The following is a 15,879-nucleotide window of genomic DNA, read 5'->3' on the forward strand; positions in this document are numbered from 1 at the left end:
CTGCCTCACTTTCTCCCTCTCAGCCCACTCAGACATCTGCCCACAACATGCAGCGGCTCTTAGCACCGCTCTGCATTATTTTGCTGTTTTGGGTTTTGCAATGCCTTCTAATCAACTTGGAGAATACATTTCAAATTGGCGTTGAATTTGAAGATACAGGACGAGCCCCTTCTCTTCGACTCTTTCTCTGAGCTGTGCTGGTTTTGTCGGTTCTGCGTAACTTCTCAACTCACTTACTCACCCACTCTGAAACCAACATATTTCACTTGAATCCCTTTGCTGTCCTGTGCCAGTTGAGGGTAACAAAGCATTCATTCCTTTACTTAGATAAACAAAAATTACCTTCATGGCCTCCTTCTCTCTCGTCCATCCTATAACCACAGCTTAAGCAGCCATACGAACTAAACTCTGGGAAACAGAAAGTTAATTCTGAGAAACATAAACTGCCTCAGGCAAAGAGCACAACTATTGTTTGGCGAGGCCGGCAAACTGCCCATGAACTCGCCGCAGTGCCATATCTGTTTCAGGGGCGCACAGCGACACAGTCGTGGTAGGAGGCTGGGAGAATGGGGGCGTTCTGGAGAACTTTGCGGCCGGCGTCTTACAGAAAACAGATGAGGCCAGGAGTAGAGTTGCTATTCTGGGAGCTTTTAGGTAAGCCACAGCTCACTGGCAAACCCGGAAGAATGGGAATATGGGTTCACTGTAATTTTCTGCATGGACCCTTTCCCTCTTAATACATGTGTATAAAACATTCACACACACACAGACACACACAGAAACAGAATTTGCAATCTGCACCCTGCGGTTGAGCCCTACCAGGTCAACACAGTTGGGGTAACGCAGCCCCTGATGACTGAGGTGTTGCAAGTGACTGCATTCTTTGTGGTGTAACCTTAGTTAGAAAGGGTGAGGAAAAAGGGGGAGAATGGTGGAGGGGGAGGAGAATAACAGCAACAAATACATGGGGTGTGTGGGTGTGTTGTTTTGTGTAGTGGGTGTACATTTGACACTTTAATGGATTAGTAGAAGCGCTTACCGGCTCTCCAGCAGGGCCACGTGGCCCGTCCTTTCCTGTGTTCCCAGGGGGGCCTCGGGGACCAGGGGGACCTGGTGGGCCGGGAGGGCCAGCGGGTCCAGCCTGGCCTTGGTCACCCTGATAAGAGAAATGATATTTGTTTTTTTAGTCATGTAGAAGTAATATTCAATCTCCTTTCAGCTCCATTTTTGGTCTCCACCAACAATGGAAATACCCCCACAGCTAGTTGCTAACTTTGTCCATCTGTTGTTTTGTCCTGGGTGTACATTTACAGTTTTGTTTTTTCATGAAAACGGCTAAAAAACAGGCTGGAATAAATCAAAACAGCAAAATTTGTGGTCGAAAACTTTTCCGAAGGCTTTTCCTTTTAACGTAAAATTGATTAATTGTCGATAAAAAATATTAATTGTGGCTGCTTTAAATATTTTTAATGAAATTCACAGAATGAACCATGAAGTCCTTTATGCTTAATTCGAGAACATGCTAACGTTCCGCCATTAGCATGTAGCCTGCCAGCTTAGTTAGCTAGTTGCCCCAGCTCATAAAATAAATGCAGATTTAAAAGAAACAACAGGAGGGGACAGAGTATTTGATCAATAACAGCAGTCGTCATCCAGTGACTCAGACTGATCTATTACACACCCATGCTGACAAGTACACTGTCACACATGAGAACTTGCTGATTGAGAACACGGTCTTAACAGTGAGTGAGGTGTTCATTTTCAATTTATGCTTCAGAAAACAAAACCAGAACAGTCACCTCCTATTAAAGATCCTTTCATCATTTGATTTACATCTAACTGGGAACATGTCTTTTTCTTTTAATGTCCTAAAAGCTTTGCTCACCACTGAAGGGGATGTAGGCCCTGTGCTGTCTCTGGTGACACTTCCTCTGCACCCTCTCATCTCTACAGACATGTGGTGCATTATGGTTAGCTTTGTTGCGGTAAACTACATGGTACAGCAAACCCTTTCATGGAGTTGATATTACCAAGACCTCCATAAAGAAGACTTAAACCTTATTTCCTTGCACTGATAATTGTTATGTCTCTATTAAGCTCAGGCCGTTACCAACAACACTTGGTCTTCTATTCTCCTCGTAATAAGAAGCACACATGCTTTAGACATTTATACACACAATTTCACCTAATCAGTCATGTTAATACAACTAGACAAGCCGGCACACACAGGAAAATTATGAATAAAGTCAAAGGGGAAAAGGTGAAAAAGAAGGGAGATGCATGGTTGATCAGAACATGAATCAGACAGGTTGGTTAAAGTGTTAAAAGTGTGCACATGCCTTAGTTGTGGTCTACCTTCAGAAAACGTCTCTGAAAGGTGTTGGACTGCTCTCCAGAGAGAAAGCTATGGTCATATCGGGGGAAGACCATCTGAGCATCAGACAGCAAAAGAGGAAAGAGAGAAAAAGAAAGGAAAGGACATGAAGTGAAGGACGAAAGAGGGGGAGAAGAGACAGTTCATAGTTAACTAAGAGAGTGCAGATGAGAGTCCTTAAAGCTGCTGTGGGAAAAAAGAGATGAGAGTTAAACGAAAGTGAAAGCGCATGAAGAGGGATTTGCTCCTCTGTCTGCAGGGGATAGTGACAGATCAGCAGCCTGTCAGAGAGCTTCGACTGCTGGGAGGACTACGGTCGAGTTTGTTTGGAGGGACAAACCTTGACGGTGAGAATCTGATTACTTTGCAGATGTGCAGCATATGTGCTGTAGTTAGGAGGACCCTGAAGAGAGGAAGGTAAAGGTTACGACTTACTGATGGTGGAAAAGAGCCGAAGATTGGTAAAGAACAAAAATACATCATCTGCAAATAGTGAGACATAATTTAAAACTGAGAAATACTCAAAAAGACCCAGAAATTGCCCCCTTGGAGCTTTCAGAAACTATATCCTGAGTCCCTCACTCAAACATGTATTTAATTGTGTGTGTGTGTGTGTTCCATTTAATGTTTTCCCGTCCTTCCCCTTTGCGACCAAACCAAACAGAGGTGGCTTGGCTCTTTCCAGCTGACAGACAGTAACTGTGATGATTGTCTGTCAAGCTGAAAAGGAGCAGAGTTCGTCTGCCGCCAGAGACTCAGAGTGCTCTGCCTGCCTCTCTGGTCGAGTTCCCTCCAAAAAAACACATGAGAGGGAGGGAAGATCTAAGAGAAGAGGGAGGAGCAGCAGCAGGGGGATAGTAGGTAGAGATGCATGAGGTTTCCGTTAACTGGCTGCGGCAAACGCTGGATAGCTGAGGTTTTTCCAACACCGCAGACCCCTCCTCTCCCTCATTTCGCCTATACAACCCTCACTCCCCACTGTCACATTCACTCATTCACACCATTCCCACCATGGAGACCAAATACACATATGCTCCTTAAATATCTCATAAGAGAATAGACAGTTTCACAGTGGGTTTCCCCTTTACCACGTTCTCATCAGACCTGATACTAAGACAAAAAGCCATTCAACCTCGGAGCCCCGTCGAACCATGGCCTTTTTGTAGCTGCACCAGGGGAGGCAACAGGAGGTTTTGGCTGGGGATGAAACTTCCATCATGGCTCGTCTTTCAACACAAACTCCTCTGTATGGATTTGACAGTATATGGAGGCTAGGAAAAATGGCTACCAGCTTTGGAGAAAGACGCAACAGTACACACGACCTTTTGATGGTTCTTTAACATCTGATTGTGTTTTAATGCTCCTGTTATCCTGTGTTTGTATTCTGTTCTAGGATCAGCTTCAGCCTGACACAGGCACCAAAATAGATTGATGGACAGGAAGTCACAGGTTGACAGAGATTCATGGCCACTTCCTGTTTTTTCATGTATTTTCTCATCCTCTAGTAGAGTTCAGAGGTGAATCAGCATGCAGTGTTGAGATCAGGGTGAAGGAGATGACTGAGCTTATGCACTGCACCATCTTTTATCAGCTCAGTCTCAGCGCATCAGTAGAGCTTTGATTCATAGCTGTCAACAAAAAAAGTCACATTTTAAATGTTCAAAGACCAGCAGTTTTTCATTCGCTAACCTATCAAGCCATATCTTGAAAATGCACCCCAGTGCCAAACCTCATTCACAGCTACAGTAGTTTTAGGAGCTGCAGGGTTTGTTTTGAACCAAACTCGTGTCTCTAAGCGATGCTCTGAGGTTTTTCTGCTGCAGATTCATCCAAGGACATCCAAGCTCCAGAAGTCTTGTCCAAGTGCAATATTTACCATTTGGAAGAAGTGTTTCATGCAGAATGCCAAAAAGATTTAATTCTTGCACAAACGATTACCTCAAAATCTAAAGGTTAGGCTGGGAAATCAAATGGCGTACGCCTTGATAGTAATCAGGAATTCCTGTAATGTTTCTGCGCCGCATCATATATATTGTTCTGCTTGGCAGGCTTGTCAAATTTACACTCCATTTGTCCTCTGCTATAAAACAATAGCCATTCAGTCTCATTCCAACACTCTTACATGCAATGTTCTGCCAACGTTGTCAGGCTCCGACTCTTAGATTTATGACTACACATCCATTTCTAATTATTATTCCAAACCCTTTCATTTGTTGGATGGTTGCTAAAGAATGTTATTAATCAGAAAGGCAAGCAGCAAGTGGCAAGAAAAGGGGATTAATCTCTGTAAGAGGAAAACTTGTAGTTTGTATAAATATCTTATGTGTGAGTTTTTGAAAGTTTAAGTGGAGTTATGGTCCTCATAAGACAGACGACTGCCTATATGGTTTGTGTCTGGTATGGATAGTTATAGTACCATTACGTGGGAAACATATCAGTGAGGGTGAGCAATAGGTACAGATAATTATTTGGTGTTAATGAAGAACTCGACAGAATGTGGTTACGGCTACAAAAAATAATTACCAGTGCTATTGGATTAGGTTAATATAAATATTCAGAACCTTCTGCTGGCCATGTGATTTATGTGTATCAGCTGAATGTATAAAGGTAAATGTGACTTTTGCCATGTTTGCTTGAAGAAATAATGTCAATCAAAATTGTTGCAGATGAATTTTCTCCTGAATGACTTCTTAATTAAGTGACGTATCATTTCAGTTCTGTATGATGTCTCTAAAATGTACTATCTTAGTAGAAATGGAGAAAACTTGCAGACAAAAACATCTAAACTGTTGACAGTTTAGATCCTTGGCTTTAAACCCCCAAACCATGCATAGATTTCTTCAATAGCTCATCATTTTTCATGTGAAGAAGTGAAACCTCAACCTGATAATATATTCTAAACATAATAAAGCTAGAAAAATATTCAGGATTCATCGGGTACATGACTTCTTCAAAGAATCCAAGCTGTTTACCAAGTAAAGCTCAGGGGGGTTATTTTCAAACCACAGTGAATAAAGCAGGAGATAATTATATAGATGCTATGGTCGGTGGAATGATATCACATGAAAAGACAACACTGACAACATGGACCAGATGCAGAGTTTGGTTGAGACTGGATGGCAGTTCTGGAGCACTGCCTCAACCGTTGGGTTTCGATGGTGAGGTTTAAGTATTTCCATCGTTCTTTAATATCATCATTTTTCATCTCTGGCTTTGGAGATGTGGGCGACTCAAACCTCATCACAGGAGCCAGACTATGTTGTTGGTGCAGTTGCTGGGGGAAGCCGCGGAGGATAAACACACTTTTCTTTTGAATTATTCAAAGAGTGTTGAAAGTTATGTGGACGGACCAAAACTTGGCAAAAATAGTGATCAGACTTGTTTGTTTGCACATGCACAGTGGTCCCTAAGCGTGATAACAAGGAAGTGATGAGTCGTTTTTCACAATTCCTCTCTTCCTTGACGTTGATTTCCACTTTGTGATGGGCTGTCTGGTCTGGGTTTGAATCTCAGCAGCATATGTTTCCTGTGTTGCCGTAGGTTTCCTCCTGCAGTCCTAAGACCATTTTTCAATTCAGGTGCACTGATGAGTCATTTGCGCAAGCATATTTTTATTTGTGCATGCACAGGTGCAGTTTTTGTTCCCTTTGGACGGAGCCGGCTTCACTAACTGTGCTGCTGGCTATAGCTTCATGTTGACTGTACAGACACAACAGTGGTATCAATCTTCTCATCTACATCTTGGCAAAAGAAATGTATTTACCAAATATCAAATGTAACTTTTCCTTAAATTAATGTGTTCCAGACAAACAGCTTTAATTAAACATGACAGGAGCTTTTGGAGAACCTGTTGATTAATTTACTGGTTCATTTCTCAATTGATGCACAATGATGCACAGGAGATTCACTTCTTAACATGACTGGATGGAAAGTGCAGTTTGAAAATTAAAAAAGGACATGGGGCGAGATCGTAAAAGACAGGACATGAGAAAGAGGACAAAAACTGGGAGGAATATTTAAACGGAAGTTCATTTTTAAATAGCAACTTTATGATGGAGAACGAAAAACCATTAAAGGAAATGTCATTTCAGCCGGGTCAGCTGTAGTGAAAAAATAGCTTAAAAATTCAAAGACAGAAAACATGACTTACCCTTGGCCCAATGTCTCCCTGGTCACCCTGCGAGAAAAACAGGAAGATAACAATTGTCAGCACTCATTATCACTGCATATGCACACAGGACAGAAGCTGTGACAGACAGGCTTAAAAACTAATACTTGTGTATGTGAAGGAAGGACTCAAAGGGTCATTCGTCCCCAAAACAGCTCAGGATGTCGACATTTACTGTATAAATCATTTGATAGGCCACAATTGGAATCATCTGACACTGCGCGATGGGCTCAGTGCACGTGCCAGGGATTTTTCAGCTCTCTGATGGGGATTTGGTGTTCATGTTCTCATCACAGAGCTACTAGCATGATTACACGACGAGAGCCAATTTTCCAAACCTCAACATCAGCCGTCTTTTGCAATCCACGCTCACCAGACTGATTCCTGCTCTGACAGAGGCTGTTTACTGTGGCCGCGTTGTTCTTGTGGTTTCGCTTATCTAGGCAATTTTCGCTCCAGAGCCAAAAAAAAAAAAAAAAAAAAAAGTATACACACAAAGTTACCGATCAGTACACAAATGACCACACGCACGAGCCTCCTCTGCCAGCTCCTGCAGCTCTTACTGTATGGTCGCTAACATTTTAGGCTGGGCAGAGGTTCACAGAGCGGGAAAACATCTGGCTATCATCGAGTCCTGTGGAAGGCCTGTAAACCTGTTAAGTGCTTTGACGTGAGAATGTGTGGAGACATATGAGCTCCTACATAACTACATGTAATCTATGGCTCGTTTGATGGGCGCGCGGTGAAACCGTGAACGTGGGAGGGCGATGGAGAGGACACCTGTGAGGTTGTGTATAAGTGTGTGTCTTTGCATTTGTGTCTTTCTGAGGCTGTCTGCCTGTTATTTAATGTGAGAAATACATCCAAACAGTGCATTGACTTGTCTTCCATGTTGAAGCAGAGCCTACCTTTTCTCCCTTGGGTCCGGCTGGTCCCTGTAGGAGGGAGGAGATAATGGGAGACAGAGAAGATAAATCAGTTTTCTTATGAGCAACATACAACACAGTACATCTTCCACTGGCGTCAAAGGGGAGCATTCAATCAAATGTTAAGGCGGGGCGGTGATACCACTTAATGCAGACATGCCATCTAGACCGCTCAATCACAAGCCACTTCTGTCTGAGTATATTTCACAATAAGACCACGTGACGGATTAATCTCTTTTAGGATTTTTCTTATGGAGATAAAAACAATTTTACTGGGAGATAAAACTGACAGAGCAACATGTTCCTTTGTTCCTCCACCAGTTTTTCTCTCAGAGAAAAAAATGTCTCTTAAAGGAGACATATTATGCTCATTTTCAGGTTCATAATTTTATTTTGGGTTACTACTAGAATAGATTTACATGCTTTAATGTAAACACATCAGTTTTCTCATACTGTCCAGTGCTGCAGCGCTGTATTCCCCCTCTGTCTGAAACACTCTGTTTTAGTTCCTGTCTCTTTAAGGTCCCCCCTCCTGAATACCCAGTCTGCTCTGATTGGTCAGCTCACACATGCCTGAGCCAGCACCGTGAACAACAACAGAGCCGCTTTGCTAAATCAATTGTTACATATCAAGTGAGCTGCTAGGCATAAATTATGCAAATACACAAGTATGTCACGTAGTGTGATGTCACAAAGTCACAGAATTGAAGGCGGATGACTGACTTTCAAAAACTTTTACAGGCACAAAAACCTATATAAAACACTAAAGGAAAAAAATAAGAAAAAGCATAAGAGGTCTCCTTTATGATGCTTTAGATGTGGAATGCTATGAAACACTAACTAGAAACATTCATGGATAGTTTGGGAGACACTGACACAAAGTGACACGGCGGACAGCCTAACGTTGTCTTATGAACAACAGGCCCACGGATGAGTTAGTCTCTGCCAGTCGGCTGTGCTGTGCCCTCGTCCATCTCCCTGTCTGTCTGTCTGTCTCAGTGGCACCGCAGACCACAGACCGACGAACAGGCCGACTGCGACTGTGACAGAGAGACAGGCAGAGAGGGCAACATGGAGACCTGCCACCAGCTGTCGCTGATCTCAACCAGCCTCTCCAAAAGTGACCACAGTGAGAAGTTTCTACCTCGTACAGCACATTCACTCTTCCTTTTCACGGCTCTATTGTTTGCACGAATCCCAAACTGTATGTCAGACACTAGCTCCCTCGTTCTGCTTTTATTTAGTTCCTTTGCCTCTAAATCTGCCATGTGAACTGCCTCGAATCCTCCCTCCATCTCTAATTTGTTCCTTTCCTCACGTCTTCTCTGTCTGGCAGACATTTTCTCTGGACCGGAGCTCTAATCGTGTTCAGGAGTACGGAGCTAGAGAGAGGGTCTGGGGCAGAGGATAAGCAGTTTGTTAATGTGAGCGGCCACATGATGACAGGCGGCAGCTTATCTCCTGCATGCTCCCTCCTTCAGTTCAGGGAAAGGAGAGATAGAAGGCTTAATTCAAGTGACAAGGCAGCTACTACTACTCCTATTGGTATGTCATCATCGGACAGTAGTTTTTGATAGCTTTTAGTTTCAGTGCAGTGGATAGTCAGTACAAACTCATGCTGAAACATTATTCAAACTAAGCTAACTTTATTTCCAACTCTATTCAGGACTCAAAGGTTTTTACAGAGATGGAAAAATGCAGATGATATCAGATAAAACGTTGGAACATGTGTAGGAAATGATTTGATTTCTCAAATAAACATTACAGTATGTGATGTAATAAAAGTTCAGAACATTTTGTCTTTGCTTGCAATAGATATTATGTTAAAATATATACAAAAAATTATTTTACATGATTGCAAAATATATTATTTGTGTAAGTTTCATTCATGTTCAGATTTTTGTTTATTATGGTTCACAAACCTTTACCACTCTGTTCTTATCTTCATGTTTTTTAGGTTTATTGTTACGTCCTTAAACTATTTTGTGGTAACCCTCTGTCTTGTGTCTCCCGTGGCCATCATCTATCAACAAATCAAATATTTTTTTATCCTCTATTCTCCTGTTTTCCCGTCCACCCACATTTCTTGAGTACTCTGAGATCTGTGTCACACCTGCCGGGGTTTACGGCAGACCCTCAGTGACGGGGAGAGTCCTCTTTAAGGACAGACTCAGCTTGAGGTCTCCTTTTGCAGGAAACAACAGCTTAATGGTGTTTGGAGAGGAGCAATTCAAACAGCTCTCATTATGCTGTGAGGGGTTTACATTTCAGCAGACGACTCCAGAGACCTGAGAGAAGGAGTGGGGGTAGAGGGGCACTATAATGACTTTTTAAAGAGCCGCTGTAGAGCTTATAAACTCTATTCTTTCTCTCACTTTTCCCACTGGTGTGTAACCCATTCGCTCTGCTTCGCCTCTTTTCACGCTACACCTGGGTGTGTCTGCGAGTGTGGCGGGGTTTCAGGGGAAGGGTGATGGATGGCACTCAGAGGTGAAGTGCAAAGGGGATTTCAGCACCCGGTTCAGTTGAGCCATGATTCCCCTGTGGCTGCGAGCTCTGGGATGACTTAAGAGGTGGAACAAGAAACGAGATGGCTACCGTGGGCCTTTTACTCACTTGCCACGTTCCCTGAGGAACAGTAAAAATGATTGATGAAGTTTGGCTTACCATCTCCTGTCTTACCCACCTGGATTCACAGTTAGAGAATCCTTGAGTATGTAGTCAGTGTAATAGATAGGCTATGTGTTATTAGAAAACCAAAACAGGACAACAGGTGTGTGATGGTGTACCTGGCTTCCCTTGAGACCTGGTAAACCCTGAGAGGAGAAAACACAAATTAAAATCAAACTTTCGTCAGTCACTTAAAGCCATAGCAAATGTTGATATTTTTTACTTTTGATTGTGGAATACTCACTGGTTTCCCATCCAATCCAAGTGGACCCTGTTGGAAGATAGAGAGAGAAGAGAGAGATAGAGAAATTATGAAAAGACAAATGTGTAGGCTAAAGTTAGGAGAACCAGATTGACACAGAACCATTCAATGAATTGTCTGCAATTTTAAGAAACACGTCATCTATTCGTCTGTCTTTACAGGCAGATTTCAGTTGCAAACTATTTTCACTCTACAACTTGTAGATTAATTGATTTATAGCTAAGTGTGTATGAAGGAGTTTAGTAAGACGCTTAGTGTTGGTGTGTGTGGTGTAGTTTGTTTATAGCCTAACATTAGCTTTTACTACTGTCGACTGCATTTACGCTTCAAAAGTCATTAAAATGGTGTTCAAGTGTGAAAATTATTTTGCTGAACAACACTCAGAGAATCATATGTTTGCCATAGAGCTTGTTTTCTGCATTTTTGTTGAGGGAACCAGGGTGAAGTTAGCGGCCAGGTTAGCCTCAGTCTGTAGTCGGTCATGTAACTCACAAAAAAAAGGAAAATTGTTGTTTTTACAATCGCTGTTTTTTTTTTTATACAGATTAAAAAAACTTGATATAATGTATCAATTTGTAAAGAGTTCCTAGAGCTGATTTTCCTACCTTCAGACAGGCTAACTGTTTTCAGTCTCTGCTAGCCAAGCTAAGATTCTCTAACTCCATATTTAGTGCACAGACAAGAGAGTGATATCACACTTATCATCTAACTCTGAGCAAGAAAGTGATTAAGTGTATTTCCAAAAATGTAAAACTATTTCTTTCATAGCTGTTCTTCAGTAACACCTACTCATCCACTGTAGCCTAAGCCTGTTGTGAATAAAGAACATGATTAAGACACTGTGAAGACTATTTGTTTTAAATCCACTGACAGAATTATGTTCCCCTTTCAAAATATAATAAACCAGCTGTTATTCATTAGTATTTCATAATGTTTGAGTCTTGTCTCCATATATCTCTCAGGAAACAACGTAAATGATCTTCGCTTAGGAAAAACAGTTAAGTGGATTTGGCAGGACAAGCGTATAAAAAGAGGACAATAAAAAGCGTGCATGTAAACAACAGAGAGAAACAGCTGAGGATGTAAAAGTAGGAAAAGAGCAGAAGAGTTTTAAACAAATGTAATGTATGTTCTGCCCCGTTTGACAAGACTCAGATATTCAGATGTTTCCAGGTGGCTGTGGTTTATAATTATTGTAGGTTTTAGAGTGTAGTGTCCAACATGATAGACTGAGGGTGGATTTGGTCCAGCTGGTCTTCCACACAGCCCCACGCTGACTACGTCTGTGTGTGTTTGTGGTGATGAGATAATCCGACAGGCAGTTTAAAGTTCCTATCCAACCTCACCCAAGTGCTGAAACAGCAGTTGAAGTTGTCCACTTTGTTTACCCCATTAAAAACAGTCGAGCAGTCATTGAACCTCCTCTGCAAAGCAACGCTCAGTTCAAAGGAACGAACCTTTAGATCCCTACTTAAACAAAACGGACCGGTTGGCTTCGGATCAAACTTTCCAAAAACACTTAAACGTGATATATGTGGTAAAGGCCAATGTTGACTTCCTCCTTAACGGCCGTGCTCGATGTTAAGCTAACAGTTTTTACAAGGTCCCTCAAGTCGTGTGTTGCTCAACCCTTCCTCGCGCTGGTGGCTCTGCAGACTGGAAACCATCATTAACAATCATCCTCTCAGGCCTCGGACAGGCTTCTCTCTTCATCTCCCTGCTTTACCAGCCCCGTGGGTGCTATCGGGCCTGAGGTCCTGTCGTGAAAACCTACCACAGTGTCGTCGCTGCCTGCTTTGATGGATGGACAGAGCAGGATGGAGGGAATGATGCTTTGGAGCTGCTCCCATTAATAGTTTATGTGATCATTTGCTGCCCCTCTTTAGTCTTGTAATGGGACGGCATGGCTATAAACTCTCTTCAAAAACATAAGTGGTTAGTCTGTATAAAAGAGATTTATTAAAAGCCAAGCGAGAAAGCTTTTGAGGCTCCTGATGTCTTTTTGATGAAGGGCGCCTTGTGAAATCAGCAGCAGGCGGCTGAGACCGGGGTGGAACAAATGAGTGGGACTGTCTAAAGTTGAGAGGAGTGAAAAAGTACGGCTGTAATGCTCTGTCCTTCTGTATGTCCTTCTGTATTTCCTTCACTGGATGCTACATACAGTACGGTACAGGACAGCTTGTCGTTTCACCGCTTTATTAAATGCAGCACGCCTAAAAGGGAGCCAAAGACTGTCCCAGCGAGCTTTCTCTTATATCTGTGTCTCTGGATCTATGCTATACATGTGTGTCAATGTGAGCGTGTGTGTGCACACTGATATCTCTGCATCTGGCAGCGTTTATCAGGGCCTGGCTCCTTCAAGACTCCTCAGGATGAGTAGACAAGGTGTACACGGTGAGGTCATCGGCTGCTGCAAAGTCTGAACCCGGACGAAACACAGACTGATTTATAGCTGCTAACAAGCCACACGGTGGCCTGTGAACTGCAGCTACTATTTCTGTGTGTGTGAGAGAGAGAAAGAGGGAAACAATAAAACCCTGTATCTAATATCTGGCAGCTGAAGGTTTGCATCCAGTAGATACTGTAACTTCTACGACCTTACTGTACTTAAAGGAGCACTACATAGTTTTGGAGAAGAAATTCAAACTCAGAATTTTAATATTTACAATATCAATGAGGTAATAATACAAAAAATATAATATAAATATAAATACAGAAATATTAATATTTTCCATAACTGAATAAACAAGCTGTTCTCAGAGGACAACAAGGTCCTCAGAACACTGTTTGAGGCTGGAATGGTGGCAGGGTCCGCCAAATATAAACAAAGTAAAACAGTATGAAATTGTGTTGTCCTTTAGTATCAGTTTGTTTATTTATCAATGAAGATCTTTCTCTTCTGACTAAAATTTCTTAACAAAAACTACATAGTGCACCTTTAACTGGTATGCAAGATGGAATAAAATAAAACCCAGATCTACTTCGGCTACCTGGAGAAATAATTCAGCAGTCCAGGAAGCTCCTTTGTGACTGATAAGATGCTTTAAAATATATGAGCCCTTCTTAAATCAGCAACAGAGGTCACAAGAAACTTTTTTAATGGAAACCAAGGGGAAAAAAGGGCCTGTAGGGTTTATATGAATACGAGTCGGGAACACAGGAGCCAGAGGAAATTGGATTTTGATATGTGACCCTTAATATATTCTTTCTGTATAGCTGCATTGTTGTACTGTACGAATCTCCAGCATACGCTTCAGTCTGCAGGGCGGGAAAACGAGCCGGAATTCAAATAAAAATAGAACATGCCGAACCAGAAAAAGCCCCTACTAAAACCTCTTCATCTGCACCGCAAATGGATCAGGCCGCAGAATAAAAAAAGAAAGGAGGACGGACAGAGGAGCAGAGAAGAAAACAAAAAGTGGGAGATTAATGTTGAGAAAAAGTGAGAAAATAGGCCTGAGATTACCACCAAAACCTCAAGTGAATGTAGGGGGGAAATAAAATAATGCCTTTTTCTGTGTGTGTGGCTCTTTGTGCGTATTTCTCGTCTGCATCGCCATCTTGTCCTGCAGCGTCCCTCGGCAGATTAAAAAGAAGAAAAAAAAAAAGACTAGACTCAGCATTCCCACCAATTAAATGGCTATTAAACACATTTCTGGAAAATAACTCGGCCTACAGGAGGGCATACGTTGCTGTCTATGTTTGTGTATGTGTGTGTGTGTGCTATGAAACAGGGCGAGGGGTGTCTCTGCTGTCTTTATTGTGTGCTCCCTACGGTGCAGTCTGCTAATTATCCAGTAGGGTGTAATTGTTGAGGATGCGGCGTGAAAGCTTGGTGTCTGCACATCAGAGCAGACGTCTCAGTGAGAAACACACATGGTGCAGTAACGTGTGTCGCACACATTAGACTTAATTATGTGATGGTGAGTGTTCAACTATGTTTTCAGTCCCTCCTTGTCTCCAGTTAGTTCACGTCGCCACAGGGACACTCCGCTCTATGTCACGGCTACATGAACATAATTTGTGATACATGACATTTGCTTCTTTTTAAAAAAAACCCAAGAGCACAATAAAGCATACCAGAGTGCTGTGTGTTCTGGACAGAAAATTACTGACATGTTGTTGGGTGACTGTCTGGCTTTAATCTCCGAGGCCTGGAAGGCTGAACAATGGAGCCTTGGCCTGTTTCTGCTGAGCTGAGGTCCACCGCCTGTCACAGACTGGCACTTTCGTATAAACACGCTATAGTGGCTGGGCATGCTGGTGACTGCGCATATGAATAATCAACTGGAGTGTGTGTGTGTGGGGGGTGTGTGTTTACCAGTCCACACTTCTGTCAGTCTGTCTGATTCTGATTGTTTGACAGTGGGGAGGCTCTTTTCTGAAACTCAAACCACTCGCCTGTGATTTATGAGAGGAAGAAGTGACGGGGGTTATATGAGGAGAGAAAACATACATCAGCACACACAAACACACGCACACACACACACTTATCATAGTGTTATGCTTGAGATACACACACACCACATGTCATTAACACTGTTTATCATATTAGTGATGCTTCAATGAAAGCAGACTGCTGCATGCATTAGTCTGATGAACCTAATGACTGCCAGACATGTGTGTGCCACCTGAATGAAGCGCTGCGCATGCACGCTCACACACTGGCAAACACGAAGCCTATATGATGCTGTTCAGTGGTGGAATAATCATCAGATTTTTTACTTAAAGCAGCTTTAAGGAACTTTTATTTTTCTCGATTCTGGCGGCCCCTGTGGACAAAAGTGGTATGAGCACCACAGTTGTCTTACTGATGGATTTGTTTGCTTACCTAAGTCATAGAGGCACCATTATTGAACTGAGACTGTGAAAGATGTGAAAGATAGAAATGGTGCCAGTCAGCTTTCAACCGCTCATTATTCTATATGCATTGCAGTGTGCAATCAACATTTACTTCATAAAGATACGTGAAAGCAGAAAACCTGTCTATCGCCAGTTTAAAGGAGACCTATTATGCATTTACATTTTTTTCCCCTGTTTTATTTAGATTCTTATGCATGTAAACTTCATCTTGAAAGTTAAGTCCATCAACAGAAGCTCCTCTCTCCCACAGGAAACACTGCTCCTGAATGCCTCGTCAGTAGTCCCGCCTTTAGTTCCGTACCTTCGTGACATCACACTACGTCACCATGTTGCATATTTGCATAATTTATGCCTAGCGACTAGTTTGGCCACATGAGAATTTTTAGCACAGCTGCTCTGTTGTTGTTAGCTGTGCTGGCTCAGGCATGTATGAGCTGACCAATCAGAGCAGACTGGGTATTCAGGGGGAATATAGAGCTGCCACACTGGACAGTACGAGAAAACTGATGTGTTTTTTGAGCACTAAAGTATGAAAACCTATTCTATTAGAAACCCAAAATAAAATTATGAACCTGAAAATGAGTAAAACTTTAATTTTTCACTTAAACTTGCAAGT

General features: G+C 42.3%; 1 protein-coding gene across 1 annotated transcript in view; it reads right to left on the reverse strand.

Annotated features, from left to right (window-relative positions):
• col23a1b (collagen type XXIII alpha 1 chain b) overlaps positions 1-15,879 on the reverse strand; it is a 122,578-nt gene that overhangs the window by 12,471 nt on the left and 94,228 nt on the right. The window contains exons 6-11 of the mRNA XM_073487463.1: positions 10,383-10,409; positions 10,258-10,284; positions 7,451-7,477; positions 6,525-6,551; positions 2,356-2,430; positions 1,040-1,156 (exon numbers count right to left, since the gene is read on the reverse strand). Coding sequence (XP_073343564.1) covers positions 1,040-1,156; positions 2,356-2,430; positions 6,525-6,551; positions 7,451-7,477; positions 10,258-10,284; positions 10,383-10,409 — 300 coding nt within the window. The remainder of the gene's footprint in view (positions 1-1,039; positions 1,157-2,355; positions 2,431-6,524; positions 6,552-7,450; positions 7,478-10,257; positions 10,285-10,382; positions 10,410-15,879) is intronic.

Source organism: Pagrus major, chromosome 18, assembly GCF_040436345.1.
Source record: "Pagrus major chromosome 18, Pma_NU_1.0".
NCBI lineage: Eukaryota > Metazoa > Chordata > Actinopteri > Spariformes > Sparidae > Pagrus > Pagrus major.